This window comes from Calypte anna, chromosome 8 (assembly GCF_003957555.1).
Source record: "Calypte anna isolate BGI_N300 chromosome 8, bCalAnn1_v1.p, whole genome shotgun sequence".
NCBI lineage: Eukaryota > Metazoa > Chordata > Aves > Apodiformes > Trochilidae > Calypte > Calypte anna.
In genome coordinates this window covers 30821122-30840273 of record NC_044254.1, presented here as the reverse complement: position 1 = coordinate 30840273, position 19152 = coordinate 30821122, and the positions used below count along the sequence as shown (strand labels likewise).

The window sequence follows — 19152 nt, the reverse complement described above, 5'->3', positions numbered from 1 at the left end:
ACATTTATCCCAATCTGGAAAGACCAACTCAAGTATGTCAAGATTCCGTGCAGTCAGCAGCACAGAGGCAGGGATGCAGCAGGATGCAGCACAAATTAGGATTATTTAGGAGGTACATATGATGCTCTAGCCAGCAGGGAAGGATCTGCATGCCTAGGAGGAGTTAAGATATCTGTAAATGCAGTGGGCTAAGGGAGGAAGAGCAGAGGTGCTGCTCCAGCACAGATTTGCTGCCAGGCTGCCTGGGTACAGGAGGAGATCCCTCCTGCCACTGCCCTCAGATTTCATCCTAGTAGGATCACACCTGAGGAATCAGCTGTACTTTTCCAGGCAGCTCAGCAATAGTGTGGTTGAGCATCAGTTTTTCTAGAAGAAGAGGAAAATCCTGAGTGAAAAACAAATACTTTGTTTTTCAAACCACTGTGATGCAACCATGAACATGTGCAGGGAACAAGGCACCTGCCAGAGATGCCAGGAACCAGAAAATATGGAAAGAGCTGGAGTAACATCTCCCCACTTCTGCACCCAGCCAGGTCTAGCTGGGTACCTGGGGAGCCAGCAAGACAAGGTTCAATCACTTTCACACTTGCCAGAGAAAAAGGAGATTCTGTATCTGGTACAGAAACTTGAAGAGAGAGGAAGCCTTTAGAAATAACTGGAGAAGTGATCTATTGCCACATTTACAGCTCCATAAAAGTTGGACAGCTCTATAAAAAGCACAGGGACAAAGACTAAATACTTGCTAATTAACTGTTTGATAATGAAAGACATGTACTGCATGCAATATGCAGTATGAGAACACAGACCACAACCATGCCAGTTTGCAAGATGTCATTTAGCAGGAAAAAGTGCATATGGGCTCTTGAAAACTGATTTACCAGCTCAAGGAAGCTATTGCAATTGTTTTCATTTTCAGCCAAGATCACACAAGAGGTAGCAAAACCAACCATTTGCAGGCAACAGATAAGGAACAAGGCTTTTAGAAATCAGCAACAAAACCAGATTTTCAAAACAAACTGGGAATGTGGAGGAAAAAAACCCCACCAAACCACAAAATGCTTTAGCTAGGTCAGAAGCTTCCAGTACCTCTGAAGATTAAAGTTTTCATACACCAGTTGCTATGCCTCCACAGCACATGACTTTTGAAGAGCTGAGCAAATTACTATATAAAAGGGTATGAATGTGGACACAACAATGCTTGCATCGTATTTATCAAAATGTTGACTGATCCAAATAAATTCAAGAGAGTGAAGAGTATATCTAAAAAAAGAAATGAAAAAGTTGGCATGGCTTATGTGATGGAGTGGAAATGAAAGCAATATTGATGGCCTCAACAAAAAAGCCTAACTTGTTCTTGTTAAAGCTGTGTTTACAACCAAGAACAGCCAAGTAAGGAACAAAAACTTCACCAGATAATAGCTTTTAAGCTCTCCCAACCAGGACAAATTGCTGTCTTCCAGATTTCTAGCTTCACCTAAATCCAAACCTTGGAATGATAAATGTAATCATAAAAGTGTAGTGGGTTCACACCCAACCATGCAACCATGACTCATTTAGTTTATATTTAATCTGATTTTACCTCCTCTATGTGCTGATTTGAGTATGACATGGAATTGTTCTGAGACCTTCACCAGATATCAAATGAAAATATTGATCAAACAGAAGGCTAAACTAGAGAGACTCTTGAAGCCTGTACCCTGGGGTGGATGTAGGCACCCAAATGACCCAAAACTACAGACTTTTCTGTGATCTCTGTTCAGATTTTACTTCTGTCAGCAGCAACAAAAATTACCACCATTTCTCAATGCAAGTAAAATGTATTGAGCCCTGGCTTCAGCTCCAGCCCTACACAAGGATTGTGTAGACCTTGAATAAACCCAATTTGATGATTTGCATCATCAAGACCTGGGCTGGCAGCTGTGGAGAGGCTGAGAAGCCTCGAGCATCCCCTGTGCCCCTCCCTGGGCAGCACAGAGCAGTCTGTGAGCTGTGACAAACCAGGTCTGAGCTGAGCACTGGGGCCATCTGAGAGCTCTGGCAGGGCTGTTTCACCCTGCTGCCCCCAGGGACCACTGCAGTGGCTGATTTTGCTTTTTCAAAGCAAAAAATAAAACCTACAGAAATGCAGCTTGGAAGGTGTACCTCACAAATGCTATTGTTGCCTCAGGGGCACTTGGAAACCATGGATGGGAAAGGGAACTCTTCCACCTCTGTTTTGAGAAATACAACAAGCTAAATCCAAGCTGAGCTGACAGAAGGTTAATAATGAGTTCAGCAGAACCAGAAATTAATTGTGTGCTGCTAGGGCCACACACTGCTGGAGACGGTGAGACCAAGCATCATTTGCTTTATGAAATCGTGGAAGGAAAAAGGCTGCAGAAGGGATCAGAAGTGTGTAATCATCCCAGGTTTCACAGGAGCTGGGAGCTGTGCAGGCCAGTAGCTGCTGGGGCTGCTCCCTCCCAGGGCAAGAGAGAAGTGTCTTCAGTGTCCCTCTCCCGGGGCACAGGGCCATGAAAGATCCTTCTACCTTGAGCAGACTGGGTTTAATGAAAGGCAACTGCTATTTTAAGATTTCATAAGGGATTTTATAACAAAGAGGAGTTGCAGACACCATCCCCATTACCACCAGGCTTCCATCCTCGCTTTCATCTTTCTCACTAAGCCATCTCTCAGAAACTTTTACAGATGCTTAGAGCCATCAAATGAAGGTTAGTTGCTCAAAGGCTTGGCCCTGCCATATTCTGCTGTTATGGCTTAAATTAAATTGATACTAAAATGGTTGCTTTTTTTTTATTAAAGTGCTATAATAATTGTGGCTACAATCCCTCACCATGGTGTAAGCAGTAACAAGCTGATACATGTCCAGAACTGAGAAGCAAAATAAAACTCCCAATTATTCTCAAAATGGAAGCATAACCCCTTTTCCAGGGTAGAGACATGAAAGATTCATTTTTCTCCTCTGTTCTGTGAAGCCATGTTGCAGATTTATTCAGTGCATTATGTGCATTGCGTTAGGCTTCAGAACTCTCAAGGAGGGTTACAAGCTCTGTGAAAATTTAAGGTAAAAAATTTAAGGCTCCTGTGAAGCCACTGGCAAAACTTAACACCTGAAGGTCAGAATTTCACTCTTGGTCTTTTCTCTTCAGCTGTTGTAAAGATTTTCATCTCATAATTGTGTCTGGGGGCTGAGGGGGCTCATGCTGAAACCCTGACTTCTTCTGGAAAGTTTCAGAAGTTCTGCACCACCCCTGAACCCCAGTGCTGCCCTCACAGCAAATTATCCCTGACCCTCACACATATCACCTGGCAAAAGTTCTGTCAGGCAATGATTTGCTTCTGGCTCTCCCGTGAGATGCTGCTTTCGGTTTTCTTTTGAGGAAAATATTATTTAAATCCCTTCAGTGCAGAGGTATTTTTCTAACAGCCAAGAGTGATGAATCCTGAAGCTGAACCTCATGTCTGGGTCTTTGCTGTCCTGACACAGCTCCACGGGGCTGCAGCATCCAGCCCAGAGCTGCAGCAGGGATGGGGCAGGTACAGCCACAGGGGCAGAAGGAGGAGGCAGAAAGAAATTCTCCCACCCTGTCTGCTCTGTAGCTTGACACACAGGTTGCTTTCTGCACAAAAAATCCTAGTGAACCCACCTTGTGCTCTAAGAAGCTGGACACTTGCCAACAGGGCCTGGCCTCAGCAGCTTTCTGAGGCACTTCCAAAAGCCTCAGGGGCTGGTGGAAGAATGTTGCCTTTGTAAACAGATTTTTTTTTTTTTCTAGAAAGGTTACTGCAGAAAAGCTCTGTCCAATCCCAAGGATTCCTCACAATTTAATTTTTTAGATCTATTTGATAAGCAAAATTCTATTTTAAAAACTTGGAATTAGAATTAAAAAAATAAAAACCTTAGGAAGAAATAATTTGAAATGTCAAAATTCAGCATTTCAGAGATCTCTGAAATGTGAGTTCAGGATTTCTTAGGCTAACATAATTTTGATAAGTGGTTTTTGGAAGCACTGAGGCAGTACAAAGGGCAGGTAAAATGTTTTCCAACAGACAAACTGGCAAGTGCAGGCTGCAGCAGCATACTTGGATGCAGCCTTCACGCAGCCTCTGTGCATGGATGAACACAACACATCAGCAACATCCTCCTACACATGGTGCATCTCTCATCCCCGTACAAAACACCATCTCTGCACAGTTAAATCAAGTAATTGGGGATGTAATTGGCCGTGTTTAACTGCAGCCATTTCTCCGTGCGTGTAGCAGTTAAGAGGAGCAGATGGATGCACTCAGACCACGGGAAAGATCAATAAAGCAAAGTGTGCTCAAATTTGTGGTCGGAGTATAAAGAGGAATTTGTGCCAATATTACCAACCCAGGGCTCATAAATCCCCAAAGCATGGCTTGAAGTGAAATGGTTTGTAGACTGCATTTTTCAGACTGGAAGAAATGTGCTATGATATGATTGTCTTCAGTCTGCAAGGATATTTTCTTCTTTCGTAACCACAAAGAGAATTATTGTTTTGTTTAAAAAATGTGACTTCAAGAGCAGGTACTCATTCTTGAAAATAGCCTTTTGAACTCAAAGGTCATGGGAGGAGAGAGAGAACTCAAGACCTTCTCTTGTACATGCCTGGCTTTCAAATTTGTCTCTATGGGCCACTGCCAGAGACAGGATGCTGAGTTTCTGTGGCAACCTCAAGAGAAATAGAGACCAGTTTAAATCAAACCATTCCAAAAGTAATTGAAATGAATGAATTAACATTTTGGATTCCAAAGAGTATACTGGGGAAATATGCTTGCTAGCCTAAATTGTGAAAAAGCTGTCCCATAGGGCTAATGTCTGCAAACAGGATAAAGAAAGAGACTTACCTGTTCAAATCACGATGGATGATGGGCTGTGTGAGGTTGTGCAGGTACTCCATGCCTTTGGCAACATCTACAGCAATGATTAATTTAGACTGCAGATCAAGAGTTCTGTATTTTGGGGAAAAAAAAAAAGAGTAATGTAACCCAAAGTTAATGAAATGGAAAAAAATAGATCTGTAAATAATTATTATCTGTACATCATGGAAGTTTTAATGCTTAAATACAAAATAATATTATATACTCTATGTTGCGTTAATGTTGAGTCTAATATAATGTAAACTAATGACTAAGTAGCAATTTTGTGATTACTTAATTAATTTCCCTTCACTCCAAATAATTGTAATCAAAGCCAAATTTCTCCTACTGCATTCTCTTCTCTGCTCTTTTGTACCAAAACGAATGACATTTACACTTGCGTAGATTTACTAGTCTTTCAAATTCTGTCCCAGAAGCCCAAGCAGAGAACGAGGGGAATACCTCTTCTGCTCATGGAGCAGGGAGAAGAGTGATCCCCCTGAAATGTACTGAGTGACTATGGCAAACTGGCTGGGGTCGTCCAGGCAAGCCCCCACAAACTGGATGACACAGGGGTGGTTGAGGCGGCAGAGGATGGAAACTTCCCGGCAGAACATGTCTACATCAGACTTGGAGCAGTAAGTATTGGCTCGATAGCTTAGAATGCACATGAGAGAAAACAGCAGTAAGGCAAAAACATAATAAAATTTGGGTTTGTTTTTTTTTAATACTTCCAAATAGATCATGAACCAAACAAGATGGAGCAGTCTGATAAACTCACCGTTTGATTGCGACAATCTTGTTTCTGCATCGTCCCTTATATACCTTTCCGAAAGATCCTAAAGTGATTTAAAATAAACAGGCATAATGATGTTTGTGATCAACATCAGGCATTTAAAGCAGCTGCACCCTTATTTCTGGTACCTGAGCCGATGATCTCATGGAACTCGATTTCAGAGAGCTGGAGGTGGAAATGTGATGGCAACCCAGCACGGAGGAGGAGGACGTCTGCCTTTTCTGCAAAAGGACAACATGTGCTCTGGTGCAGCTGCAGGGCCAGGGGGCAGGGGGAGGATGTCAGCATTTCACTCCACACAGCCATTGCAGGGGGGAAGTTGACTGTCTGGGCTGGTAACCCCCTTCCCCAGCAGCAGGCAAGGCTGCAATTCCCTGTCTTGTCTTTCAGACCTTGACACTGAGGAGCACTGGCCCAGGCAGACCTGCCCATACCATCTGATGGTTGTGTAAAATTCTTTATACAGAGAATTAGTCCCTTGTTTTCTGTAGAGATAGTGCTCATCCATAATGCAGGGACCCATGGCACGTGGAGCCTAAATTTCTCCCTGTGATTTACCTCTCCAACATCTCTACCTTGTTGACTGGTTTCGCTCCTTGCTGTAAAGTTGATCAGAATATTTCTAATTGGAACATTTCAGTGCTGCTATGTAAAGAATGCAAGGACTTGATTATACCCAGAGTGAATATCTGAAGTGGAAAATTGAAAACACCACAAAAATCACAGTATTTTAGAGTACAAATATTCATCCGAACGTTTCATCCATGTGCGTTACAGATTAACACAGATTATTTTGGGGACAATTATTCTTGTAGTGATAATCCAGGCATTTTATAGTGAAATTCAGTACAATTTGTTTGCATACATGGATATGTGTGTATTAGAGTAGTACTAATTCAGAACCACATGTTTTTCTCCAAAGAAATAAAAATAAATATATTTTTAAAGTAAATGAAAGGAAGATAAATACAGAAATTATTATGATGCTGAACAACAAAGCTAAGTATATTGCTTCCTAAAATTATCCCAGGGGAACATGGCTGCTCTGTATGCACATCATTACATTTCTGAACAAAGAAAATTCCAGGAATAATCAGTCTGGTGAAATATGTCAAGGCAGACAAACATCTTCGGTATAAAGACCATAGAAGTTCAACTCCTCCCTTGCCACTGAGCTTACCTTTAGTCATGCTTTTAATCTTTCCTAGAGGGGATGGAACTGACACGTAGGAACCATCTGAAATAAAACAACAGAATGAGTTTTACAGAATTCAAAGTCAGGATAAGCATCTGGGCTGATAAACTAACGAGGCAATGACTGCCTACAGAATGAAAAATACAGGGGTGCAAATACACACAAGCAGAGAAGCAGAGATGGCTGTGATGTTGCATTGCTGTGTTCCTGAAAGAAACTGGTGCCTCCCTTCACTAACCTCTGCAGCCACACTGCCACTGGTGCCCAAGAAGGACAAGGCAGGCTCCACATCAGGTGGGTTTTGTAAAGATTACCAAATTCTGACAACAGAGCTGTTGCCAGTTCACTGACTAGATTTTCCAAAAGACCTCAGCTTTCTCCATGTGCCAGAACCTTCTTCTCTTGTATTTATGCTTGAGTGAGAGCAGAGTTCTTTTAACAATCATCATTAAGAAAAATATCTCTGGGTGTCTCAACTGTTGCCAAAATAAATTTCCAATACACACATAACTTACTGCCCTCAAGATTTACACAGACTTGAGGTCTACTAAGCCTAAACCTGGATGCTGCTGGCTGTAGGGTTCCTCCTGCCCCCATGGCTGGAGGAATCCACAACCTGGACAAGGCACAGCCCCAGACAGACTCAGAGGCAGCGTTCCCACCTCTGTTCTTTACCTGCTTGCCTCACCATCATTTTGGGCACTCGTCATTTAGTTGCCAATACAAATGAGTATTTGTGGAGCAAAAAGGGTAATTAACTCTTCCCAAGGGAGAATTTCATTCCCAAATATATTAAAACTTATAAAGACAGCTCAGTACAGAAATACACTGAATGTCAGCAATCAAAGAAACACCAGAGCTAAACAATGCAAAGAGAATGGCTAAACAAGGTGTTAAGGATGTCAAAAGGTATGAGTAATGATCACCAGGGACTGATCTTCCTCTCACAGCTTTTAGCTCTTCTCTCTAGTGAGTAATACAAAGTGACAACTCTATTTTAAGATAAAGGAAGACTTCTGACATAAATAGAGGGTACCTGGAACACAGGGAATCTCATGACACTAATTTTCTTTGTGCCAGACAGAATTGATCCGAAGCTCCCTGACATCTGTGGAGCATCCCCAGAGACCTCAGCAATCTTTGGATCAGACCCTGCAGTTCTACATACAGTCATTTCTCAGACCCTACCTCCTCCAGGCTGTGAGTATTCATTACAGGGTGATTCATCTTGAGGTCTTTTATAATGCTTCAGAAGGGTCACAATGGCATCGTGACCTAAGGAAGAAAGAGGAAGCGTGAGGATTTCCAGGTAAAACACAGCACACAGCAGTCCTTTATTCAAATTGTTTTATACAAAATCAGGGAATTAAAAAGATGTACAATGTGCCTATAAAACATGTAAATATAGATATAGCGGTGCTAATGTGAAATATACTATGATTCTTAACTACAGAAATAAAGAAATATACCTGCCAATAAAACCAAACATTTTTATGAGTCCACCTAATGCTACAATGTGATACATGGCAATAGAAAAAGCTCTGCTACAGAGATCCTAACATGGAAGTTGACAATAGTCTTCAATAGACCTTATAAGGACAACCAATGCCTGGAAATTTGAGTTCCAGTGTCCTAAACTGCACTAAATTTGTACATCACATTGCTGCAGACAGAGTCCAACCTCATCCTTCTCCTTCACAAGGAACCAGCAGAGGGGTGTATGCACAGTCACATTCTCAGGTGTTTGGTGCACAATGTTCTGCCTGGCAGCAGCCAAAATTATTTTCTAAACCTCTCGGAGATGAGTTTTTCTTCATGTCATGGTTTTAGCCAGGAACCAGCTGAAAGCTGCTCTCTGCTATCCCCTGCTACCCTCTCAGGGGAAGATAAAAAGGGGAAAAAGGACTTGAAGGTTGGAAACATGGAGTCAAAAACATGACAGAGAATTGACATGCTGCTGGGCATACAGGACAGTATAACAGGAGCCATGAAAAAAGCCTTGCTTTGACCCAGATTTGCAAGAAATTAAGATTACTGAGTGCTTCATTGCCCCTTGCAATGCCCCCGTTGGTAGCAGAGCTGAAACTCCTGAGGAGAAACACCAGAGGAGACACAGCCTTTTCTGGACAGGCTGTATGCTCTCTATTTCAGCAGCATGTAAGTACCCATGCCCTTGAGTTTGTGCTGAATCAAACCAATGTTTAACAGAGTATCTGATGAGATAAAGAAAGAGACTGTTTTTACAACCCCTGCTGCCAGGAACTGGAAAGCAGATGGTGATAACTCCCAGCCTGCAGGGGCTGGGGGTTTATTTTGCACTGTTCTCTCCTTCCTCTGCTGCTCCTATGGATTTTGTAACAGAAACTAGAAAGTTGCAATACCTTTCTCATAAGCCCACATCAAACAGGTCTGCTCATCCTTTTCTCCACTGGACCTGCTGGGATCACAAGCTACCAGATTCATATCAGCTCCATTATCCAGCAAAAACTGAACAAGTCGAATATGGCCATGGTAGCAAGCACAGTGTAATCCTACAACATCAGAGAAGCACAGTTGTCAGAACATCATGATGGGACTTGCAGCAACAACTGCAAAGCACAAACTGATTTCCTCTATGAAGGAGTTTATTACCCAAAAAATACCTGAGGAAATAGGTGAAACTCAAATATTAATGGTGCAAGAACCAATCAATTGCCTGCTGTACAACATGTCAGCATGCACTCCACCACCTGCAAATCACATTTAACGACTTTGTACATGAGAAAAAGCAATCAGAAACAAAGATTACCTTTTTTTCTTTTTTTTTTTTTTGGTTGCCTGCAGCAGGAACATGGAGGTGTGCAGTCCCTCAGACACCAGGCCCTACATGCCCAGTCCCTGGCATAATAATAGTTGACTCCAATTCTTAGAACTGCCTAGAAGCCTTGCTATGACAGGATCAGTGTACACCAGGTTTTGCTACTCATATATGAGCTAAGGACCCTGTCACATCCTCACTGAACTCTTACCATTTCTAGGCCTGCTTGCAAACATATTTCAAAAAAGTCGGGAAGGTCCTTGGATTCCCAGTTTCTCTGGATATTCCTGATTGTATTCAGCTTTAGAATGTTTTGGTGCTGGTACCTGCAAGTCCTACAGAATTAGGATGATGATGTTACCTGTATGTCCATCTCTTCCCTGGTGATTGATGCTTACAACATTCTGGTCAAGAAGAAATTTCACAAGTTCTATGTTTTTTCCATAGGTGCAAGCACTGCAAAAAGAATGGGAAAAGTGAATGTAATAGTCCATGAAAGGACAAATACTTTGGGTAGGCAAAAATCTAGAAAGAATTACACAAAGGTAAAAAAATAGTAATGGAGTAAAGGATCTTTAGAAATGTGCAAATTCATGATTAATCCACCCTAACACATTCATTTCTCTCATTTCAGAAACATTGCAATTATTCTTGTGTCAATTAATTTTGCACAGCTATGCAGAACTAACATGGTCTGCTTTGCAATGTAAAGACTCTCAGGCTCTCTAAAATAACAATCCAAAAACTTCCAGCATCTTGAACGACCTGTTCTGCCACCAAGTCTCTGATTTGGAATATCTGGACTCCAGCAGGTTTCTGGGCAGAGCAGGCTCCCAGCTCAGCTTCCAACGGGGACAGAAAGAGAAACCACTATTTGTAGAGCCATGGAGGAACCTGCTGCCTTTCCCACCTTTCTCCCTCTCCCCATTCACTGCCTGGTCCTGCCTGGTGTCCTCTCCTGGACCTGCAGATACAAACTCACCATCCCTGCCACGCTGGGACATGTCCTGCTCTGGGAGTTGTGTTACACACACGTAGAGGAGGAGTTCAGCCGACACATCTCACCTGTGGAAAGCTGTTTCACTGAATATATTCTCCTTGGTGAGACTTTCTGTCCCTGAGAGCTGAATCATTTCCTTGACAACCTCAAACTTGCCGCTGTAGCAGGCGCTGCGGGGGGAGCCAGCAGAGAGTGGTTACCCCAGGTGTGTAAGGGGGACCCCAGCATCCGTCAGGGGCTGGACCCAGACTCACAGGTGCAGGGGACCCCAGCATCCATGAGGGGCTGGTCCCAGACTCACAGGTGCAGGGGACCCCAGCATCCATGAGGGGCTGGTCCCAGACTCACAGGTGCAGGGGACCCCAGCATCCATGAGGGGCTGGTCCCAGACTCACAGGTGCAGGGGAGTGTCTCCATAGATGTTCACCACGTGGGGCTGGACTTCAAAGCTGCTCTGCAGTAAGAACTTCACAATTTCATGGTGACCAAACCGACAGCAGAAGTGCAGAGGAACGTGGTCTTCATTGTCCTGAGCGTTCACTGCCATTCGACCCAGAAAGAGACCAAAGAAAATTTCTTTATGCTTTTTTGATGTTTGTTTTGGTATTTAGTAATACTCTGTGTGTTGTGTATATGTTATAAACTGTTCTGCTAAAATATTTATGGGTCTGCTTCTTTCATATGGAAATTACTGTGATCTTTCCTACATCAAAACAACATCACTCACTCTCATCTGTAGTGCCCTGTCAAGACAGTTTCTCAGTTTGAGGGTGTAATTGCTTTCTTACCATCACAGATGTATGTAAGTTTTCATGTAGGTTTCCATGAATGAATCACAAGTTATAAATGACATTTGGAAAGAAAAAATGCTGTCAGTATATCACAATAGGAAGTAAAAAAGTGAGATACTTAGACACTACAGGTAGGAAAGTAATCCACTGAGTTACTGTGAACACATGGAAAAATAGTTATTAATTACAAATACTTCACTGCTGCTCTTAGGAAAAGAAAATCCAGTTGGTTTTGTGTTAGCTTCCTTGAGTAGAAGGATCAAGGACTAAAATCAGTTATACAGTGACAAAAAAGAAATTTAAATAAATCAAAGGAGGCACAATAAGGATATATTTTTATAGTTGCTATTAAAATATAAATCCATAAAGGCAAGAAAGGAAGAGGAGAATCCAGTCAAACATTTGGATTTCCATTGTTCCCAGAGTCTCATTTTCCCTACAGGGATGATCCTGTATTTAAGAGGATGGGAACATTCTCTGACATAACAAGATACTGTGTAGAAGAACAGACAAAACCAGGGACTGCTGGCTGGGATGGGTATTTGCCTCTGTTGCTTCTACAGAGTTTCACATGGGAAGCAAACAACGTGTGATACAAAGGACCTGATCTTTTTTAGAGTTTTGCCCTTCCAGTGCTTCACATTACAAAATTATTGTCTATGCTGCACACAATTTATAAAAAATTTATCCAATAAAATGTTTCTTTACTGAATTTCTGAAGACCAATTCTTGTATTCTTGCACCTGCAGAACTCTGGTGCAGAGATTCTGTTCTCATTATCTGAAAAGCTCTTTATTCAGCTCCAAACGAGATCATACATTCCTGTGATTCTTTCTTAATGTATTTCTTTCTATGATTAAAGACAGAACAATCATTACTGGTTGATATCATAACTGAACTGACAAATACAGTCTACTTTGTGCAGCTTCTAGTTTGAATTCAGTCTGCTACCAGATCTTTGAGACAGTTTACGAGAAATTAATAACCTGCTAAGGAATAACCTGTCCATTAGAAGTGTTCAGACTTGTACCACGCAGGCTTTTAAGCACAATTTTGACAAATATCTCTCAGGAACAATTCCTCCCTACAGCTGAGCCTCCTCAGGACAAAAGGTAATCCAAACACATTCTGAGGCTCTGTATTCTTTTGATGTTCTGTGATTATAAGGAAAAATGAAAATGAAAGGAAAATCCTGGTTTAAAACCTGTCTGAAGTTATGCTGAATGCTCACAGAAATGGCCACTCCTATAGCATGAGCTTAGTCTGTAACTTCACTGATGCCTGCTGGTGACAGGTAGTTCCAAAGATGAATTATGCTTAAAACAAAAAAAAAAAAAAAAAAAAAAAAGAAGAAAAAAGAAAAAAAAGAAAAAATAGGAATTTCTGTAACTTACATTAAGCTTGTGGCCACAAATTTCATTAACCTTCCCAGCAGCCTTACATTAAAAGCAGTAAGTAAACAGTTTTATTTCTCTGTCCTAAAATAATTCTTCACTTTATAGATCCATGTGACATGTTAGCCTTTACTTTTTATTATGATGCTGTACCAGACACAGATTTATTCTGAAGTGCAATAAATAAGAGGCGAATAAATGTCAGAGTTTTATAATAATAAATGTCAGTGTTGTAGAATCTGTACCCACAGAATGGCCCGAAGGACACCAGGGTCTCAGGGCCAGGAGACACTGAGCTGTAGGATGGAGCAAGGAAGAAAACTGGTATCTTCCCCTTTCTTTATGCAGCTGGAAATGATGTCAAATACTTGTGAGTAATTTCCTTTGCCCCTGTAACAATATATAATTACTGGAATGATGTTTTTTAATTGACAGCTTTTTGCTTTCTAAATGAACCATGACAGGTTAACTGGAAAATTGTCTTGTAAAGAAGTTCAGAGTCAAAACAAAACAAAACAAAATCAGTCAAGACCACTTTAGGAGTGAGTTATAGAAAAAAGTACAGCACACTGATTCAGGTATTGCTGAAGAAGACTACAAGAAAGTTCTCCAAATTGTGATTTTAGAGGGTTTTTATATTAAATTGAGGATCCCTAGTACAACTGTCATAGCAGTCAGGGATCAGAAATTAAGGTTGCCTTACAGTTGAAGAATAAAAATGAGCAAACACTTCATTCTTGTCTGGAACAAAATGGAGAACTGTGGAAATTATTCTTAGGACTGCGACATTACAGAGCTAGAAAGTCAGAGATTAAATCATTTCAGCAAGTAAAAGGATGATGAAAAGGGTAAAAATGGGGACCTGTAGATCTAGACACCTCAGAGGTCCTGAAAGCAGACAAATGTTATTAAAAAAAGGAGTTACAAAGAAAAAGAATACATTTTAGATCACATGGTGCCTGAAAGAAATCCCCAGGACCACCAGTTTGAAGAGCAAGAAGTAGCATGTAGCTCATGTGAAGCAAAAGAAAAACTTGTTTCCCAGTTAGTTCTCTAAGTGTGTAAACACTCTGTTTCTTAGCTATCTTATCAGGCTATAAAACAGTTTTTAAAACACAAACTTTTTCTTTGATTTGGAAAAGAACAGTTTTTGAGGTCATGCAGACTTCTGCATTAGAAGTTCTACTTCTAAGTTCAAGCATTTGAGAAGCAATTATTTTCAGACTTTCCCTGATTTCTGAGCAAAGGAACCTAAGGATGGAATGTACTGATAATTCTAAATTACCATTATTTTTAAAAAAACCTCACCCTTCACTCGCCCAGTCCTGTTTTTCTGTAATGTTGGGACACCAGCAGAACTTCTCTGTACAGAGAGAAGTTGGGTATGTGAGTGTAGTGAAGCTGCAAGAAAGCAAGAGAGGGAAAAGGGAATCCAGTCCCATGAAATGAGGAGGGAAAGGCTGCTCAGGAACGCTGGTGGTTTCTTGCTATGCTGACCTTCCTCTTCTACACTAAGAAAAAAACCTTCTCTTTGTTTTGTGTATTAGAATTCTCCTAGGAAAAAAAAAATCTACCAGATTACAAGAAGAAATAAAAAATTCTGAAGTGGCTCTTTGTACCCTGATTATTGCTACATTCTGCCATCTGGATTGTCTAAAACATAAAACTGAATTTCCTGACAGAATAAGTAATGGAAATTGGAAGCAGTCCTACTGACCCAGTAATGCAAAAAAATCTCTAGAAATTTGGAATTTGTGAAAAAAGAAAGAAGGGAACAGAAGTGGTTAAGGAAAAAAGCAGAAATGAGACATCCCATGCTAAATCAGTTTGAAAAAAAATCTCAAGATAGTTATAGCACTGTAAGTGACAGCAGCTCGTCATGGACTATTGGCTTTTGAGATAGAGTTATGACCTCAAAATGAATTTGGAGCTTAAAGGAGCCTGATCAATACCTCAAGAAATGTGCTTGAAAGACCTTATATGATTTCTGAAAACATGCAGAATTTACTCTGTCCTCCCCAGGGGTGTTTATGTTAAAGCAAATGATTAGCTTAGCACCTGGAGAGCTGACTACTTATAACACACTGGTTTTATTTACATGAAGCTTTGTGATGATATACATGTGGGTAACACATTTCTTCTATGTTTTTCCTATATACTGTGGTTGGGTTGAAGAACTTTGGATATTGTGAGACTGCAAATGTCGTATCTCAGTAGTGTTCTGACCTTTTCAGTCTGATTTGGTGGTCACTGTTTTTCATCAGTTGCCATGGCCTCAGAGCTGATAAATGAGTCAGTTAGGTTGCATTTAAAGAAATAATCCCAGTTTATGACACCAATTACTGGTCTGCACAGAGCCCTGCCAAAATTTCTGCAGGTTATTTCACCAATTACTTTTATTCCTAGGTATTTAAGAGTTGTTCTTCCACTGCCATATTTATACCAAGTCTCAAAGTGTGCTACTTGGTGAGCAAAAGACTTTTCACTCCCAGGCTCCTTTTTCTTTCTCCAGTGCTGAAGACACTGATTTTAAAGAAAAGGCTCTAAAACAGTGTCCCAGATTCTTTCCCTTTTGGAATAAGCTGGCTGGCTGGCAGTGAGCCTCCCACTGCCTTGCTCTGGGGAGTGAACATCCCTTTCCCCCCTCCCTTTATTGTCATTACAGCAGCTCAGAGCACACACGTCAAGACTGAAATGTCAGGAGCTGCTGCTGAGAAGGTCCTGCCAGAGCTGGGGTGCTGCCTGCCAGGGGGTGTGAGCAGTCCCACAGGGCTCTGGCAGGTTTACACTGCACAGAGGAGCAAACTGGGGAGACATGCAGCCTTTGTGCCACAAGCAGAGGAGAAACAGGGGTGTGTGAGTGCTGCTGCTTTGGGCACTTCTGTTCACTCTAACCCTGCTGCAATTAAGGGAAGTTTTGGCAAAGACTTCAAGGGGACCAAGATTTTACATTGCATACTGTGGGTAGAAGTCAACAAGAGTAATGACATAGTCCAAAGGTGTGTTAAAGAGAAGTGATGTATTGTACATTAAAAAAAATATTTTAAAATTATATTTAATTATATTATTTATTAATTCTCTCATTATAAGAATGAAAAAATTATTTCCAAATAATTTTCATGTTGTTTAGCATTTAAGAATCTCTGCATTAATAATGCTAATTATTAATTGTGCTAAGGACTGGCGTGTGGTGTGCTTTGTGCCTTCCCATTACTGAAGTAGCACAAAGGCAGGGGAGAAAAGCCCCAGCATCAGAATTCAGCAGTACTGCTAGTTGCATGCTAATAATCATTACCATGGAAAATATTTTAAACTCTGGCACAAGAAAAATATCCAGCACTGAGCAGAAATGTCTCAGCCTTACTGGCACCTGTGAGGTCATCTGTGAAAAGAATGCAGAGGTTCCCAGATTTCACAGAATACCCAAAGATGCTGAGAGGTTCTGTAGCTCTGTAACCCACTGTGCTCCCCACACAGAACTTCTCGTGGGAAATGTCCCCCTGTGAGGGGCACGAAGCTTGTGCAGTGTAATAAGCCATATGCTAAAAAGATCCCATTTTCTGTGGAGTTGTCTGTGAACCATTTGCAATTTCTCATCTGAATTATTTTAAATTACTCGCTGTATAATTTTTACTTAAAATCCTTCATCTGTGTTTCATTCTCCTGGAGTTCACTTTGCACTGAAGTAATTCTGATTTGAGTTACAAACCACACAGCCAAGAGCTCTTTGATTGGGTGTCTCAATACTTAGTTACTTCTGTATATTTGTCTTAGTTTTGTCTTCTGCTGCTGATTTTCATCTCTAACTTACTAATGGAAACAGCATGAATGGAAGATCACAAACCAAGCATACTAAAGAAGTGAAGAAAACTCTCCAACTGATTTGTTTTGCTTCAGTTGCCAAAAGGTAGAACACAAACAGGTATAGAGGATGAGTTAGCAAGTTTCATTCAAGAGGCAGGTCCTGACTCTGTCTATGAAACTCAGTATGTCAGAAGTGATTTTGAAAATATCTTTTCTTACCATCAGCTTTGCTTCCCTCTTCCATCAAGAGCTTTGTAATGTTGAGAAAGCCTTTGGCAGAGGCCAGATGGAGAGGTCTGTCTCCAACTTCACCACTTGCATTCACATCAGCTCCAAACTTCAGTAAGAGGTGGGTTACCTAAGTGTTTCATCAAGGTAATTGAAATATCACATGAAAATGAATCTCTTGACAAAAATCAGGCAGGATATCCCATTGGGTAATACTGTAAGCAGGCATCTTTTTTGAAGCTAAAACAGGGAGATGAGATTTAATAGAAAACTCATTTCTAAGTGAGGTATCTATGAAAATATTAAAATTCTCAAAAGCAAGTGCTCTCACATTCTCTACAATGCTATGCATTGACCCCTGCAGTCATGTAACTGGCCACTCAGCAGAATGAAGCAAATGGCCTCAGGTTCCCCAGATGTCAGAGCCTCAGCTCTGTCTCTTACCAGAGGAGCACTGCAGGAGCTTTGGGCATAATTCCACAAGGCTACTTGTTCAGAAGGGGCTCATGGCAAAAAACCAAACTGTTCTCTCAGCCCAACAAGCAAGGAGTTTCTTATTGTTTCTGGGTTATGAGGCAGATAGACAAGAAAAGAAGGATCTCAGGAAGACACCCTTGGTTCACACCTTGCTGTCACTCAGCCCAGAAGTTGTCAATCACCTCTGTTCTGGACTCTGTTCTTTCAAAAGCCTTTCCTACAACAACTCTCATTGCACTCAAAGTAACATGTCACTGAAATGAAAAATGCTCTCTGCCTAGAGGTCATCCTTTGAAACTTGAAAATACCTCAGAACACATGCTTTTAGCTAAAGAAAGGTGTAGGGAATGCATTGCCTAAGCCAAAACAGAGCCATTATTGTACTTCACATAAAAGAGCTCTTCAGAGCAAATGACTGGGCTGCTGGATTAACTGCATGTCAATTACACTTCACTAAAAGAAAGAGAACTGGGAGTTTTGATGCCAGCTTCGTTCAGAACTTCAGATATATTTTCAGTAAGCCCATGATCTGTGTGAACGAGCACCTTCAAGAGCACAGTACTCCGTGGGAAATCCTGCTCTGTAAATGGTCATTTTTCCCCTTAACTTTAAAGTGGCCACAACTGAGTTTGTGAATTCCAGTGAAAGCCAATAGAATTGCCATTTAATTATTATTGGGAAGTGAAGTTCACTTCCTTGGAGAGGTTTGACACAGCAACTTCACATTCCTTATGCAGCCTCTGAAATGTGGGATAAAAACCCATCAGATGATGATTCTGAAATCCCCCCATGTATTTACCTGTTCATGGCCATAATAGGCAGCAATATGCAATGGGGTGAAAAAAACTGCATCCTGAACATTCACATAAGCTCCATGCTGCAGAAGCATATCAACAGCCTAGAAGGAGATAAACAGAAAATTCTAATTAGAAGCACTGTAGATATGTGGGCAGCTAGTAAAACAAGGTTTTGAAACCTTACAGCTCCAATAAGAAAAAAAAAACAGGTCAAAAAGCCCCAAGCAAGCAAGCTATAAGGGTGAAGAACTGCATACAACACGTAAAAGTGATTAACTTACAGTACTTTAACTGAACACTGAATGTCACTGATGCTTTATAAATAAGCCTGAAAATGTGTTTGCCAGTAAAAAGACTGATTTATGAAGTAAGAGGCACAGAAATTGCTGTCTGGAGTTTTTCAGCATAACCTTTAATTTTCTTTTAACCATTATGAACAAAAAGCAGTAAACATACCAGAGTGCTTAGGAGTAAGAAAACAAAAACCAAACCAGAAGATCCTTTTAAATATAAATGTGTGAAGGTAAATCCCCAAGCACAATTCCCTCAGTGTGAAAAAGCTTTCTTTGTATTTTAGAAGACAAGAGGCCTTTGGCTTAAAGCAATAACCCTAAAGGCTTTCTTTCAAATTTCTCCTCTCTTGGTCTTTCAGGAGGCCAATGTTTTCCTGGACAGCTACGAGTTATCAAGCATTGGCTTTCTGAGCACCTGCTGATGCAGAATCCTAAGGAAACCCCTCTGGATTGCACTCTGGAGCCTGAGGGCTGCTGACTTCTTTGTAGCCCTGGGGAGTCTTCAGGCACACTGAGGGGCTTGGATCACAGATCCTTTGGGATCTGGGGAATTGCAGTGTCTGCGGCTCAGGATGCTGAGAGCTGAGCCCACACCAGCTCTCAAGAGAATCTCTGGGGTTTCATGGCTTGCAGATTTTGGACTGATTCATCTCAGACACTAACCATAAAACTGGAGCTGCAGATGTTGGCTCTGGGAAG

At 41.2% G+C, this 19152-nt stretch overlaps 1 protein-coding gene across 1 annotated transcript in view; it reads right to left on the bottom strand.

The window, feature by feature from the left end:
• Positions 1-19152, bottom strand: part of LOC103534742 (serine/threonine-protein kinase TNNI3K) — a 44905-nt gene that overhangs the window by 16845 nt on the left and 8908 nt on the right. The window contains exons 6-17 of the mRNA XM_008500732.2: positions 18163-18261; positions 16878-17016; positions 11065-11209; positions 10735-10839; positions 10031-10125; positions 9254-9403; positions 8061-8147; positions 6858-6914; positions 5806-5898; positions 5663-5720; positions 5344-5538; positions 4870-4974 (exon numbers count right to left, since the gene is read on the bottom strand). Coding sequence (XP_008498954.1) covers positions 4870-4974; positions 5344-5538; positions 5663-5720; positions 5806-5898; positions 6858-6914; positions 8061-8147; positions 9254-9403; positions 10031-10125; positions 10735-10839; positions 11065-11209; positions 16878-17016; positions 18163-18261 — 1328 coding nt within the window. The remainder of the gene's footprint in view (positions 1-4869; positions 4975-5343; positions 5539-5662; positions 5721-5805; positions 5899-6857; positions 6915-8060; positions 8148-9253; positions 9404-10030; positions 10126-10734; positions 10840-11064; positions 11210-16877; positions 17017-18162; positions 18262-19152) is intronic.